This window comes from Pteronotus mesoamericanus, unplaced genomic scaffold (assembly GCF_021234165.1).
Source record: "Pteronotus mesoamericanus isolate MK-2021 breed Mesoamerican mustached bat unplaced genomic scaffold, CSHL_Meso_final scaffold_99, whole genome shotgun sequence".
NCBI classification, from domain to species: domain Eukaryota; kingdom Metazoa; phylum Chordata; class Mammalia; order Chiroptera; family Mormoopidae; genus Pteronotus; species Pteronotus mesoamericanus.
Genome location: NW_026555330.1, coordinates 14119154 through 14133124, shown reverse-complemented (window position 1 = coordinate 14133124; position 13971 = coordinate 14119154). Strand labels below are relative to the sequence as shown.

Sequence of the window (13971 nt, the reverse complement as noted above, 5' to 3'; positions counted from 1 at the left end):
CTGTCGCACGTCCGTGCTTTGCTGTAAAGGGCGCTGCGCTGTGTTTGGCAGGCGCTGAGGTTACTGCAGGTCAGCTTCACGCTGCCACGATTTGCTCCGTAGTGGTTGGGGCGGCCAAGGGCAAGGGGAACACTGGGGCTGGGCCAGCCACACCCCCCCGCCGAAGGCGCCGCTGGGCTGCGGTCGCCGGTGCCTGTCCAGGAGGTGCCGCGGGGACTCTGCACTGGGGCTCTGGCCGAGCCCAGCGTGAGCGACGGGCGTTGCCTGAGGGGACCCCGGGCCCGTGAGCTTCCGGATGTGCTCTCAGACTCTAGGGTAAGTCTCGCAGGTTTCCGGAGCTGCTCCCCTGCTCTTCTCCCTGAGCTAATGGTGGGGGGACGACTGGGTTAGTGAGAACCCTGATTTCAGCGTATAAAAGTCAGTTCTGAGAGCGGGAGATAAAACGTAGCAAACTTAGGGGGAAAAAATAGTAGACGGCAGCCTGCGCCCTGCGGAGCCACATCATTTCTGCAGTCGCTCCAGGGCCTGGTCCCCTCCCAGCCCGGCCGGGTGCTCGCTTAGGGTCTGATTTCATTACTATTGCGTCTGGTCCCAGATGGTGTGAATCTCATTGATATTCTTCGAGCAGTTTATGAACATTTGTGTATGTGTGACATATTTCACAATAAAAAAAAATAAAACTTTTGCTTATGGTAAGGTTAAAGCTTTGGAATTACGAAGTTCACATTTTATATTTTAGCTATTGTGGAATATACATATTCCTGTGGGCACATGGTTACCAAAAAAAGACTATCAGCAAGCACACAAACAAAGCAAGAAAAAGCCATTTGTAAGCAGACCGCCAACTAGACAGCCAGGGCGGGAAGGCGCCGCGGCAGCTGCCCGGGGAACGGAAGCCAGCCGACCCCACGGTGGCTCGGCCCGCCCGCCCTGTGCCCGCGGCACGGGCGCCGCCACCAGCGGAGCTCTGCCCTGGTCGCCCCTTGGGGGGGGCACGGTCCCTTTTCTAGGAGGGGCAGCAGAGGAAAGGGCGGCTGGCACCCTGACCTCCCGTCGCCTTCGAATAAACAGCTCAAAGCACAGCTCAGCTCTGTCATTTTCCCATCACAAGGGCACGACATTTCCAAACGTCGGAACGCTGAATGCACGTGGAAATTTTCTAAGAGAGGCTGGGAAGCCGGAAATGTCTGCACGTTGGAAGACTGTTGTCGGTTCCCACGGCTGGGCTGCAAGGAAGCCCTTAGGCTGCCGGCCGGCGCCGCGGGCATCCCTGCCCAGAGGCGGGGCGACTCGTACCTGCCCCCGCCCCCCGCCCCCGGCGCGTCCAGGGTACATCCGGGAAGGCCTGTCCGGCTCACCCAGCAGTGGCTGGTGCTGCATGAATGAGCGGTCTGGCTAAGTTTGTGCCTAGGACCCACCAGAGCTGGGGAAACACTTTTTTTTTTTTTTTTTTTTTTTCAGTGAAAGGCTTCCAAATGGTCCCTGTAAAAATGTGTTGAACAAGTTTCGTGTTGTTTTGGTTTTGGATTGTCCTGGGAGCTGAAGAGGCGCGGAGGAGGAAAAAGGTTTCCTCGACCCTCGGGGTCCCTACCTGGGTCAGAAACAAAATGACAAAGACAGGTTCACAGGCGTGAAGGACACAAACTGTGCTGAACTTTTACGTGTCCGTGGAGCCTTCGCAAGAGAATGAAGACACAGAAAAGTGGCCGGAGCAGGACGCTGTCATCCCCTTTAGCCAAAGAAACAACCCCTTTGGGAAGGACTGACGAGAGAGGGGTTTGGGCCAGGGGAAGTGGGAGGTAAAGAGGCGCCTGGGAGGGTAAAGGGCAGTTTCACGAGGTCCGCTTACACGGCTTTCCCCGCCCTCACCGCCCTGCGCCTGGCGTGGGGAACGTCCCCCTTCCTCAGCTGCAGGGAGCGTACCTCTCATGCGGGATTTAATGATCTGTCTCAGGGCAGACACGCAGGGGGTGGAGGGAGGTCAGCGACCTTCCTGCTTCTGCCCTTTCCTCTCAGTCCTTCGGCCAATGACACCCAAGGTGCCAAGGGCCCACATTGTGGGGTAGCATGTCCTGAACCCCATGGCATGGAGACCATGCTTTTTTTATTAATTACTCCTTCAAACATTGCCATCTGGCCAGGTAGGGGGATATTTTCAGCAGACAGAATGGCGTTGGGTTCTAGACAAAGGGGCAGCGTGCGAGGCGGGATCGTCACCGAGGAAAGGGGACTGCCCAGGTCCACCTGGCAAATATGAGGCACAGAGAGATTTCCCAATGGCCCCTTACCCATTCAGCGATCGAGTCAGACTCAACTGCTGGCTACGTGCTGACTAACAGAGCCTTCAGGACTGAGGAGGAGTTATTTGCAAATGATGCGTCTGTTAAGAGGTTCATATCAAAAATATATAAAGAACTCACACAACTCAATATGAAAGAAATGAACAATCCAATTAAAAAATGGGCAGGGGACCTAAATAGACATTTCTCCAAAGAGAAGTACAAATGGACAACAGACATACGAAACAATGCTCAACACCAGTAATCGTCAGGGAAACGCGAATCGAAACCACCACGAGACAGCACCTCACACCTGTCAGAATGGCTTTCACAGAAAAGACAACAACACATGTTAGGGAGGACGTGGAGAAAGGAACCCACGTGCGCTGGTTGGTGAGATTGCAAACTGGTGCAGCCGCTGTGGGACACAGTATGGAGGCTCCTCAAAAATTAAAAATAGAACTACCTTATTATTATTATTATTGCTGTTGTTATTATTATTAATTGATGAGAGAAGGGGGAGAGATACAGGGAGGTTTGTTGCTCCGCTCACCTACGCGTTCACCGGCTGATTTTTGTATGAGCCCCGACCAGGGGTCGAACCCACAGCCTTTGACGTGCTAACCAACTGAGCGGCGCCGCCAGGGGCCTCCTGTTTCTAAATGTCTTGATGAAGCGTGGGATGGACTCCCTTCCACGTGCACGTCCATCGGGGAGGATGATCACCGCCACCGCGGAACGGTGGAGAAGCTCACGCTGATTGATCTGCCCCTGAACCATCCGTCCCTGGGGTCAAGGGAGTGCACCAGGCCTGGGCTGGCGGGAGCTGTCGCTGCGGAAGGAGCGTGGCTATTGCTTTGACTTCCCCGGAAGCTGGGAATGACGGTCAAAGTCACCCAAATGTCACGACCACTCCACAGAGGGGAATAGAGCGAGGGCCGAGCGGCCCACCACAGTACTGCCCACCATCGTCCCGGTGTGAGGATGGTTGTTTTCTGAACAGGCGTCCAATGGGTAAAATAGCGGGAGGGCAAAGCTTGAGGAGGGCGCAGGGGACTCGCACATCCTGCGCTGGGCACTCCCATTTCACTGCAGCTACGCTATGATTGTCATTGCTTCGGGCCGGTGCTCTCTTTATGGGGTCCCTCATCGAACCATATCCCCCTTATACGTAGAGCATTCGGGCAACTGATTCTTTGAAACCCGAAGTGAGAGAGTTTCCGTTGGTATTCCTATCGCGTTCCTTCCCATATCATTTGGAAGGCTGATTCCTTCTTCCTAATATAAATGATCAGAATTCTCAAAGTTAGTAAACACTTCATTTGCAGACATTAAATGAGAACACAATTATATTCCCTTTTCCTTTCTTAAAAGGATATTTTATTTCTAAAATAGAAAACATATGTCTGGGGCGAAGGGGTCCTGACCGAGCTGGCAGCGCCCGCGCGAGGCGTCTGCCGCAAAGTCATTAAGAGACTTGCCCAAATCTGAACTATTTTGAGCCGTCATTTCTCAGTTTTTCATTGCCCGTGTTAAGGAGCAAATGTATTCAAACTACTCTGAAAACTTTAGAATATAAAAAGATTTTGTAAAGGCTGATGGTTTTCATTTGTTACTTTGGTCCCTTTCTGCGTGAAATTATCAGAGAAGAATTTAGGCTGAAAGAGTTACTCCTTCCAAGACGGAGCTTAAAACCTGTATTTTTATTTGCAAATCACTTGTCCCCAGTTATCATATATGTGGCTATTTGCAAAAAGCTACATAAATTATAATATGGGTTTATAATATTGCAGTTTATAATATGATAAGGCAAAATGATGTTGTTTCCTTTGTATTTAGCATTTTTTTTCATCTTTTATTTTTCTGTGGAGTTTACTTTTCTCGTTCTCATCCCTAGTTTAGTTCTTTATACATGATCATTTTAAAAATTGCTGATCCTCTCAAACCATTGTGCTCCCTTCCAAGAATAATCTTTGTTATGTGCAGGCAGAATAGGGAAGGACAGCCGGCTGTGCGAGCTTTTTACAGGAAGTATGCAGATACGCAGTCACTTCTGCTGCACACAAAGGAGGCAGTGTTTGCGCTGAGACAGTCCTTTGCTCACCGCCATCTAGTTCTTTCTTTTTAGAATGTAAAATTTATTTTTATCAAAGTAACACATGCACGTAGCCTAGAAAGTAAATAGTAGTGGAAGGTTTATCACGCAAGAAACAAAAGCCAAAACCATACTCTTCCATCTCACTCTTTTCTTATCCTCAAGTAGCACGCCCAGAGCGGGCACGTGACTCTCCGCCCCGGTCCTGCGGTGCTCACCTGCAGGCTCACCTGCCGCTGTCTCACCTGGCTGCGCCGACATCATCTGTGGACTCCCTCCTTTGGGAAATGGGAATTTCTATTCCGACCACACACACGCTTCTCCTTCATTCTCCCACAGAATTGTCACACAATCTTAATTTTATTAATATTCACTGATCCCATTATTATAACTGTGTAACTGTTTTTACAAACAAGCCACAAACTGTACTATGATATTTCTTTACAAGTACTATGATATTTATTACAAGTTTTTATAATATTTATTTTGGAGTTAATGTAGAAAATTTTTCCCATGCACCTTTAATTTTTCCTTAAGCATTCCAACAGCTCTACAAAAATCTGCTCAATGTATATGGCCATTTTAAATCTTTAAGGTCCATATTTTTTCTTGGAGACATCTCTGCTGGAGCTCTCTGATCTCATACTGCATTGGACTGCTGCATTGCTGCACAGCTGTCTAGGTGCATAGGTGCATAGCCGTATAGCTGAATAGGTGCGTAAGTGCACAGCTGTATCAGTGTGTATCTGCATAGGTGCATAGCTGTGTAGATGCATAGCTGCATAACTGTACAGGTGAATGGTGCGTAAGTGCATAGCCATATAAGTGCACATGTGCATAGCTGTGTGAGTGCATACATGCGTATAGGCATGGGTGTATGGTTATGTAAGGTGCATAGTTGTGTAGGTGTGTGGCTGCATGGTTGCACAGGTGCATAGCTGTGTGTGCAGGTGAACAGGTGCATAAATGCACAGCTGTGTCAGTGCGTATGTGCACAGGTGCATAGTTGTGGAAGTGGGCAGCTGCCGGCCTCAGCCTTCTTCCCAACATCCAATTTACTTCTCCTCTCTCATGTGTGGGTCTCAGGTCTCCTGGATTCCACAGCTTCTTTTTCACTGAGGTGTCCCCTCATTTTGGAAATACATCTTCCAGAAGATTTCAAAGAAGAATGCATAAGGAAACCTACTTTTTGGTATTCCGGTTACCCCAAACGCCTTTACTCTGCTCTCACATTATCGATAGTTTGGAAGAGAATCCCTTTCCACCGTCCTCACGGGCTCGGCGCCGTGTCTGCCTGGGGGTTCGGGGGAGGTGGGCACGCGCAGGTGGAAAAGAGGGGCTTGGTGTGCTGTACCTCGAGTGTCTCTGATTATAAGTGAGAGGCTGAGCTGTTTTGTTTTTTGTTTTTGTTTTTGTTTTACTTTTCTCTAATGTTTGCTCTTATTTTTTTCACATGCATTACCCATTTTTCTGATTTGGTTGTTGGCCATTGACATTTTTATTTGTAGGGACTCTGTATATTAAAGAAATTGGCTCCTTCTAAGAGGATAGGAATGCAAATATTTTCCCACAAGGATTCGAGGAGCTAGAAGATGATTTGATAGCATGTTTTAAGATTAAAAAGGCATACCCAGAACTTCTCCATATAGTATTTATCCCACAGGGATATTCACACATGTGAAAAATGACTGAGAAATAAGGATATTCATTGCAAAATTGTTTGTAAGTAGCAAGACTGGAGGTACTGAAATGTGCATCGGTGAGAGCTTGTTAAGTCGGTCATGGCTCACTGTTGGGTGGGATAAGAAGCAGCCGCGCAAAGGAGGAGGAACTTGCCGATGCACCGATGAGAAGAGCCCTCGCTGCTGAATTTTGTAAGTTAAGAAATAAGTTGCAGAACAGAATGTGCTGTAACTACTACTTTAGAATACAAAGAAAAATTCCGTACGCAATCAGTTTATACATAGGACATTTCTGGAAGGATATCCCCAAAACTGACAGGACTCGGGATCAAAGGAACAGGAGTAGGACATATATGCTTTTTCTTTCTGTAACAGCTTTATTGATATTCGACTTGCGCGCTATGACGTCGACCAGTATTAGGCACATGATTCCAGGACTTTCAGCGCGCTGTGCCACTGCCGTCACCAGCGCGCTCGAGAACATCCCCGTCCCCGCAGAAGCTTCGAGTCCACTTCCCGTTATTTCCCACCCCCGCTCCCAGCCCTAGGCAACCACTAAATCTGCTTTTGTCTCTATTTGCCCTTTCCTGGCATTTTGTATAAGCTTTTATACCTTTTGAATTTCTCTATTTTGAATTTAAGTTACCTATTCAAAAATATATACTAAAAAAAACTACCTAATCTATCTTATTATTATTCCCTCCCCTCATAAGAAGAAACTGTGCATGAAAAAGTTAAACAAAGAAGGTCTTTAGTGCTATATAAGCTGCTGAGAGGTGGGGCTAGGAAGAGAGGCTGAGCATTATGAACAAATCCTATTTCCTATTTTTACTGCACCAATATGAGACCTCATTTTGGCTTCCCGTACACTGAAATTTAGAATTAATCTTCGTTCACATAAGTGTAAATCTCTGTAAAAGGTCAAAACATTTACCAAGCAGAAAGGAAAGAACAAGTTATTATGCTCAAAAAGATATGTGTATGAAAATAATACTGTGCACGCACTTCAGTTTTTATTGCCCTATTTTGTTAGGAATCCATAAACACTAATATAATCTTGTCATATATTACGAAGCTTGGCCATCTGCTAATGTTGAGATTAATAATCTAGCCCACAGTTAACTCATAAAAATCATATAATTTAGATTTGGATGGGGATTTGGAAATTTATCTATGACATTTTCTCAGATTTATGCCAGTAGATACCGGCCAATCTAATTACCTTAGTGCCATGTTTAACCTTTGTGAAACTCTCTATATAGATTTATCTGTATGACTATTGTTGGCTGTTAAAAATCCAAGGGCCCACTTTGTGGCCACTTCAAGTGGATGATAATAGTTAATAAAAATAATAAGGACTGCGATAGAGCGGTTTATGTGCTGCGGCCCATCCCCGGGCGGGGGGCGGGGCGGGGGGGGGCTTTACGTCCCCAAGGGCATTTAGACCTCGCGAACGTCTAGAATGAAGGGCCAATTTTTAGTCCCATTTTCGTTTTCAGTAAAGGAAACTTTTCCCCGGGGAGGCCGATGAGCACGACTACTGTCCCACGGCTGCGAAAGGGAGCGGCTCAGACCTGACCCCCGGGGTCCTGCGCGGGCGCGCCTTGGTGGTGCGCGCGGCCGCGCTCGTCTCATTCCAGGCTCCAGCCTGGGCTCTTGGCTTATTCCTCATTTCACTTTATTTCATCTACTACTTTGTGTCTTGACTTGTAAATAGCAAGTTTTTTCTAGAAAGCGATGGGTTGGAATAAGCAAGCATATTGGTTATTGTTTGTAGTGTTGTGCTTTATTGGGAGGAAAAAAACAAAACAAAGAGAAATGTGTTTTTGTGAATACTGTAATTCCTTTTGCCACCTAAGGACAGGCTTACCCTCACGGAACACTTTGTCTTTGCCCAGATAAAGCAAGAGCCAATCAATCAATATTGATTGGGTCAATGGGAATACAGAGAATTATGCTAGAGTTCCTGCCCTCTGGGGGCTTACATATTTAATTGTTGAGTGAAAATACATGTACGAAACCACAAGTATGTGAAAAGTGATTATTAATGGCACTGATGTGGGTCCTTTCTGTATCATAAGTCAATGCTGAAGAGACAGGGAAGGCATGGGAAGGAATGGATTTTTTTAGGATTGGCAGTCCCTGAGGCGAATAAAGAATTTTAAATTTTTAAGTGCTTTGAAGAGTTATAATACAAAATATTTGGAGAAGAAGCCCTTTAAGGTCTGTCCAACTGAAAATAGTATAACTGAATGAATGCTACACAAACTACCGCTCAGTACAGTGAAATTCCAATTAGTGTAGGGTTAAGAGGTTTGCGAGAAGGGGGTAGAGGAAAACCCAGAGTGGGCCAGGGTATTGAATAAGTGGGGAGATACAGGGAGTATTTCTCATTTCTCAGGGTTAGACGTGCATTCGTGTGTGTGTCCAGATGGGGGGTGAAGGTGGACGAGAGGAAAAGGTGCTGGCCAAGCAGGCCCCACTGAGCAAGTTTTCCAAAGTGGCTGCCTTTCCAAACTTGGTTGCGTCTCTGATAAAAATACATTACAGGAAAATGTCCCATATGCCGTTACCATTACTCCAGAGACTGTGAGAAAGAAGGGGGATGCGTCCGTGCGGTCCATACAGCGGCCCTTCCCCGTGCAAGCAGAGGGGAAGGCTCGTGGGCAGCCCGCCCCCGACGGCGGGTTCCGCCCCTGGGGCACCTGCTTCCCGACCCTGAAACACGGGGCCCACCTGCGCTCTCACCCACCCAGCCTCTTGTGACCATTTCCTTCAGGTGTCCCCTAATTGTCCGCCGGGGAGGCTGGAGCCACGTACCCCCGCGCGCGGAGAACAGGTGTCCGCAGGGAACGCCCGTGCCTGCGCTAAGCTCCACGGGCTCCCCCTGGGCGGGGCCCGGGACTGAGGGGTCCCATGTCAGGGGGCAGGGAGGGTCTGCCGGCACCACACTGCGAGGGAGCAGGGCTACGACGTCGGCTTTCCCCGGCCGGGGAGGCGGCGGCGGCCCCGTGGGGACGGGCCGGCCGGGCGGGGCACACGGGTCGCCCCGCGGTCCCCGCCGCCCGCCCGCAGGTGCTGCCCGGGCCCTCCCCGCCCCCTCCCCCTCCGCGCGGCGCTTCGGCTCTTTCCGCCGCTCGGCCCGCGCGCCCCGCTCCCTCGGCCATTTCCGTCGCGCCCTGGCCGCCATTTTGTCGCCGCTCGGTGTCTGGCTGGTGCGCGGCTCGGTCCCTGGGACGAGGCTTTGTCCGGTTCGGCAATGGACGGGTAGGTGACGGGCTGGCTCGGGGGTCTGGGAGGGGGTCGCCCCGCGGTCCGGTCGGGTCCGGTCCGGGGACGACCCCGTCGGCCGCTTGCGGGCCCGGCGGCGGTCCCCGCCGCCCCCTCGCACACACCCCCCGTCGCCCGGGCCGCTCGGGGAGACGTGCGGGACGGGCCGGGAACCGGGGGGCGACGGCCCCGGGGAGGGGGCTGGGCGGCAGCGAGCAACCCGCCGGCCCTGGCCCTCGAGCGACCTCGGCCGGCAACCTGGACGCCGGACCGGGGACAGCGCGGAGCTGGGGGAGGCCGGGGTCCGGGGGAGGCCCGTGTTCCGCGCCCCGTGTCCCCCGCGGCCCCACCGCCCGGCCCGGGGTGCGGGATGCGGGAGCTCCGCGGAAGCCAGTGGGGCCGCGGGGCGGGGGAGGGGCGGCGGTGTCACCTCCTTTGTTGTCGCCGGAGTCCGGTTGGGGGCGGCGGCGGAAGGCCGTTAGGTGGGCCTGGGACTCGCGGGGCCGGCCCCGGGGCCCAGAGTGATCCCTGCCGCCCCGGGCGTGTGCGCGCGGCCCCGTCACGCGGGCCCGGCGACACGGGAGCACGCCCGCAGAGCCGTGCCGGCTTCGGAGCCACTTTGACCCGTTTTCGGGAAAACAAAAACGGCCCCAGGACGACAGGGGCCACGGGCGGCCGGGCCGGGGTGCCAGGCCGAGGGGGCGCCGCGCTGGTCCCCGCGCCCCTCCCCCAGGCGCGTGGAAGTCAACCGCCGGGCCGCGCGGCCTCCGGGCCACGGGGCGGGGTGCGGGCGGAGAGACGCTGCCCCTGACAAAGCGCCTTTGTCAGCCCCTCCGAGGGCGCTGCGAGACCCCGAGTGAGCGCGAGTTGAGTTGGTGCTGATCCCGCGATAACTAAGTGCGGAGCGTGTGAAAGTGCGGGCGCGCAACTCGGAGTGTCTGCCCGGGAAGTGGGTGCCCCCGGGGGACGCGAGCAGGCGCGTCCCGGCTCCTCCGGGGCTGCGGGGCGGCCCTTGCAGGCGGCCGGTCCGGTTCGCGCGCTCGGTGCCCGGGGCGGCGCGTGCTCTCTCCCGGCGACAGCCCGGGATGGCCGGCGGCCGCGCGACGGAGGCGCGGGGAGCGGTGAGAGGAACGAGGAGCTGAACCCGCTTTTCTTTTCTCTCCACAGAATCGTCACAGAAGTCACAGTTGGCGTCAAGGTAGGAAAGGACTGTGGAACCTGTCGGCGTGGTTAAGGGGCATTTGCACTTAGTGTCTGAAAACTAATGCAGCTAACAAAACCCCGCTGTCGAGGGGTCCCCTTTTGAGGGGCTGTCGTGTAGTCTGGGGCCTAAACAGACGAGGACCCGGGCTGAGGTGACACTTTACAGGGGGTGTGAAGGGCGTCGGGGACCCTGACAGCGCTTCCCCCGCGCCTTCCTGGGAGCGGGAGGCTTTTGCAAATGGCGGGAAGGGAGCCGCCCGAGGCGCGAGACTTAAATTGCCCGGGCTTGCCGTGCGGTGCGCGCCCTTCTGCCCACGTATTTGGGGGGGAGACGAGGACGCGCAGTTCACGTGGGTGCCATGGCTGCCTGCCGTGGGGGCAACATGGGCAACGGAAACGGGGCCGCGCGCCAGGCAGTGTACGCGGCGGCCGCGGCGGCCGGGCGGCTCACGCCCTGTTGCCTCCGCAGAGGAGGGCGGCTCGCCCGCACCCGAGGGCCGGGTTTGGGGTCGGTCCCCGCCACCCGAGAGGAGCCGCGCTCGCGAGGCGGTTGGCGTCCCCTCGGAGGCCGCGGCGGGAGCGGGCGCCCGCCTGCCTCCGAAAGGAGGGCGGCCCTTCGGGCTCAGGGAAGGGCCTCCTCTCCCGGCGCGCGTGGGTCCTCCCCTGCGGCCCGCGTTGCCCGCGGTCCGTGCCCGTGTCCACGTCCACGTCGTGGCCAGCAGGCGGTTTCTTGCTGCAGGCCCGCCCGGGGGGGCACGGCCCTTGTCTTGGGCCTTGGTTGTCCGGCCCGGCGTCTGCCCGGCCGCGGCCAGCAGGCCCCCCAGGGTCAGCGCCTCCCAGCGCGGGGTGGGGGCCGGGGAACGGGACGCTCGTGTGTGTCCCCTGGGGCGGCGCGGGGCCCCGGACGCGCTTCGCTAAGGGACGGGCCCCGTGGGGGGCGCGAGTGCAGACTCGCGGGCTCAGTGGCTTGTTGGCGGCGGTAACGCCGTCCCCTTCGTCCCCTTCGTGCACGGAGTCTGCGCCCCGAGTTCAGCGATGCCTTGTTTAGAATTGTTAGGTGTCCTCTGTGACAGCGTGGGGACTGCGGGGTCCTTTTGGGGGTACTTTATGTTTTCTTATTTTCTGCCTTCTGCCTTGCAGCGAACTGAATCCTTGTCCGTGCTCTGTCTTTGGGCCTTTTTCTTAAGTGCATATAACGTCGCTTGGCGGTGAATGGCGAGCTTTTGGGGGGAGGCACCTTCCTTGGCAGCGGTACTTCGTAAGCTGCGACTGAAGGGGCTCGGAAGCGGGGAGTAGCTCACGGCGGAGGACGCGGACACGTGGTGGCGGGGCCGCCGGCCCGCGGGGAGTGGGGTCGGTGCGGGACGCAGTGCGGAGCCTGGCGTCGCTGCGGAGGGCGAGGCCGACGCCGGCCGCGGGGCGGCGCTGGCGCTCCCAGGGGGTGTCGAGGAGGCTTGTCGGTCACACCCGATTTCTGTATTAGTAGTTTGAGGGGAAGTATTAGAAAATGGTGTGAAAATGATTGCTAACCATTGTTTTTGCTCATTGTTCATATAAAGGTGAGGATGACTAAAGTTATGTTTTCTATGGTTTTTTTAGGATAGTGGTTAAGAACTTGTGCTTTGGCGTCAGGCCTCTGTACAAATACTTACGCTTTCATACTTTTAAAAAAAATAAAAGTAATGTGCGTGGTTAAAAAAAATTCAGAGTGCAGAGTAGTTCACTGATTTCCAGTCCTATTTCTTAGGTGCAGGTAATTATGGAAAAATATTCCTGGTGCATTTTTTCCTGAAATTATTAAGGTATATGTTACCGCACATATAAACGTCCTCATTCATTTACGCAAGTGGATTCTGGCCATGTGTGCTGGCCTCCTGCCTCTTGCTTTGCCTTTAAAAAAATAGCATTATTGAAGTATGTGATAAGTACACTACACATATTTAAGTGTACATGTTTTGATACACGGGTATGTCTGTGAAACCATTACTGTAATCAAGATAATGAACACGCACCTGCTCCCAAAGTGTCAGTTTGCCTGTCGGTAGCACGTCCCATTCGCCTCTCTCCCCAGGCAACTACCGACCTGTGTTCTCTCCCTGTAGAGTCGTTTGCATTTTTTAGCGTTTCCTGTAGATGGAATTGTGCAGTAGGAACCCTTGTTCGGTCTGGTTCACCCCACTCAACGTGTTTTTGGACCTGCGGGCTGCGCACCAGGGGTCCGCTCCCCCTCGCTCCGGGGCCGCCGTCCCGCAGCTCCTGGTGGGCGCGGGGCGTGTCCAGGGCCGGGCTGCTGACGTGAAGCTGCTGTGCACTGTCCAGTGCGAGTCCGTGGGAGCGTTTGCTTTCGCGGCTCTTGGGAACCTGCCCGGAACAGAGCGGCAGAGGCCTAACTTTTTAAGCAACTGCAAACTGTTTGGAGAGCGGTTGCACCTTTCCCCATCGCCGCCTGCCGCGCATGCGCGCCCAGCGCCCCCCGCCCCCGCCCCCGCCCCCGCCCCTCCAGGGCCTGTCGCTGTGAGTCCCTCCGTCGCGGACCGGACGCGCCAGGGGCGTGGAGGGCCGGCCTCCCTGTGGCTGGCGGTCCGGGCTGGGCTGGGCCTGGGCTCCGGGAGTCTCCCTGCTCCTGTGTTGGGGGTGGTGGTGCTTTTCCCTTGGCGGACATTTGATTTTGTTTTTTGCATGCGCAGGTGCGGGTGATATTTTTCCCGAGTATTTCCTGTAAAAGTTTTTTCCTCACTTTGTGCCCAGCATAGTTTCTGCTCAGAAAACACCTGTCCCTCAGTGCTCTTAAAGGATATCTACAAAGACGTGTATCTTCAAATTTACTTAAAGTCATATCCTAGAAATACAGTGTTAAAATTTAACATACATTGGAATTATTGACGGTGGCTGAGAATGGTTTTTCAGTGGAGGTCTTGCCAAGTTAATAGTGGGTGATTTGGAAGTAGCAGACTGGGTTTAGCCTCTATACCATTGAACAGGTAATCTTAGTTTCAGTTTTACTGGGTTGGCCAAAAAGTCCATTTAGTTTTTTCCATAAAATAAAAGGCATTTTTCATTTTCATCAATAACTTTATTGATTTGGATACTTTGTATTTGTTCACTATCTGCTGCTATAGGCTTCTCATGGGTAGAGGCCAGCAGTGCTACTGAACGTCTTCCAATGCATGAGACAGCCCCACAGCAAAGAATTTTTTGGCTAACGGGTCAATAGCATGAAGAAACTTTACAAACCACTTTGGACATGCTCAGTCAGTCATAGCACCTTCTCCATACACTGCACAAATCTTTTTTTGCATTTTTACCTTTCTTGAAATAATAAAGCATAATACACCAGAAATGTTGCATATTTTCTTCTATCTTCGATATTAAAGTGGCTGCACAAGAATTCACCAATTCTGGTAAGTTTGGTTTTTTTTTTTTTTTTTTTTTTTTTTTTTTA

General features: G+C 53.0%; 1 protein-coding gene across 5 annotated transcripts in view; it reads left to right on the top strand.

The window, feature by feature from the left end:
- Nucleotides 1–9241: 9241 nt before the first annotated feature.
- PTBP2 (polypyrimidine tract binding protein 2) overlaps nucleotides 9242–13971 on the top strand; it is a 50343-nt gene continuing 45613 nt past the window's right edge. For 4 of the 5 annotated variants that reach the window (XM_054564964.1, XM_054564963.1, XM_054564962.1 and 1 more), the window contains exons 1-2: nucleotides 9244–9323; nucleotides 10494–10524. In XM_054564964.1, coding sequence (XP_054420939.1) covers nucleotides 9316–9323; nucleotides 10494–10524 — 39 coding nt within the window. In that variant the 5' untranslated portion in view covers nucleotides 9244–9315. Of the gene's footprint in view, nucleotides 9324–10493; nucleotides 10525–13971 lie in introns of all 5 variants that reach the window. The other variant, XM_054564960.1, reaches the window with a different exon arrangement.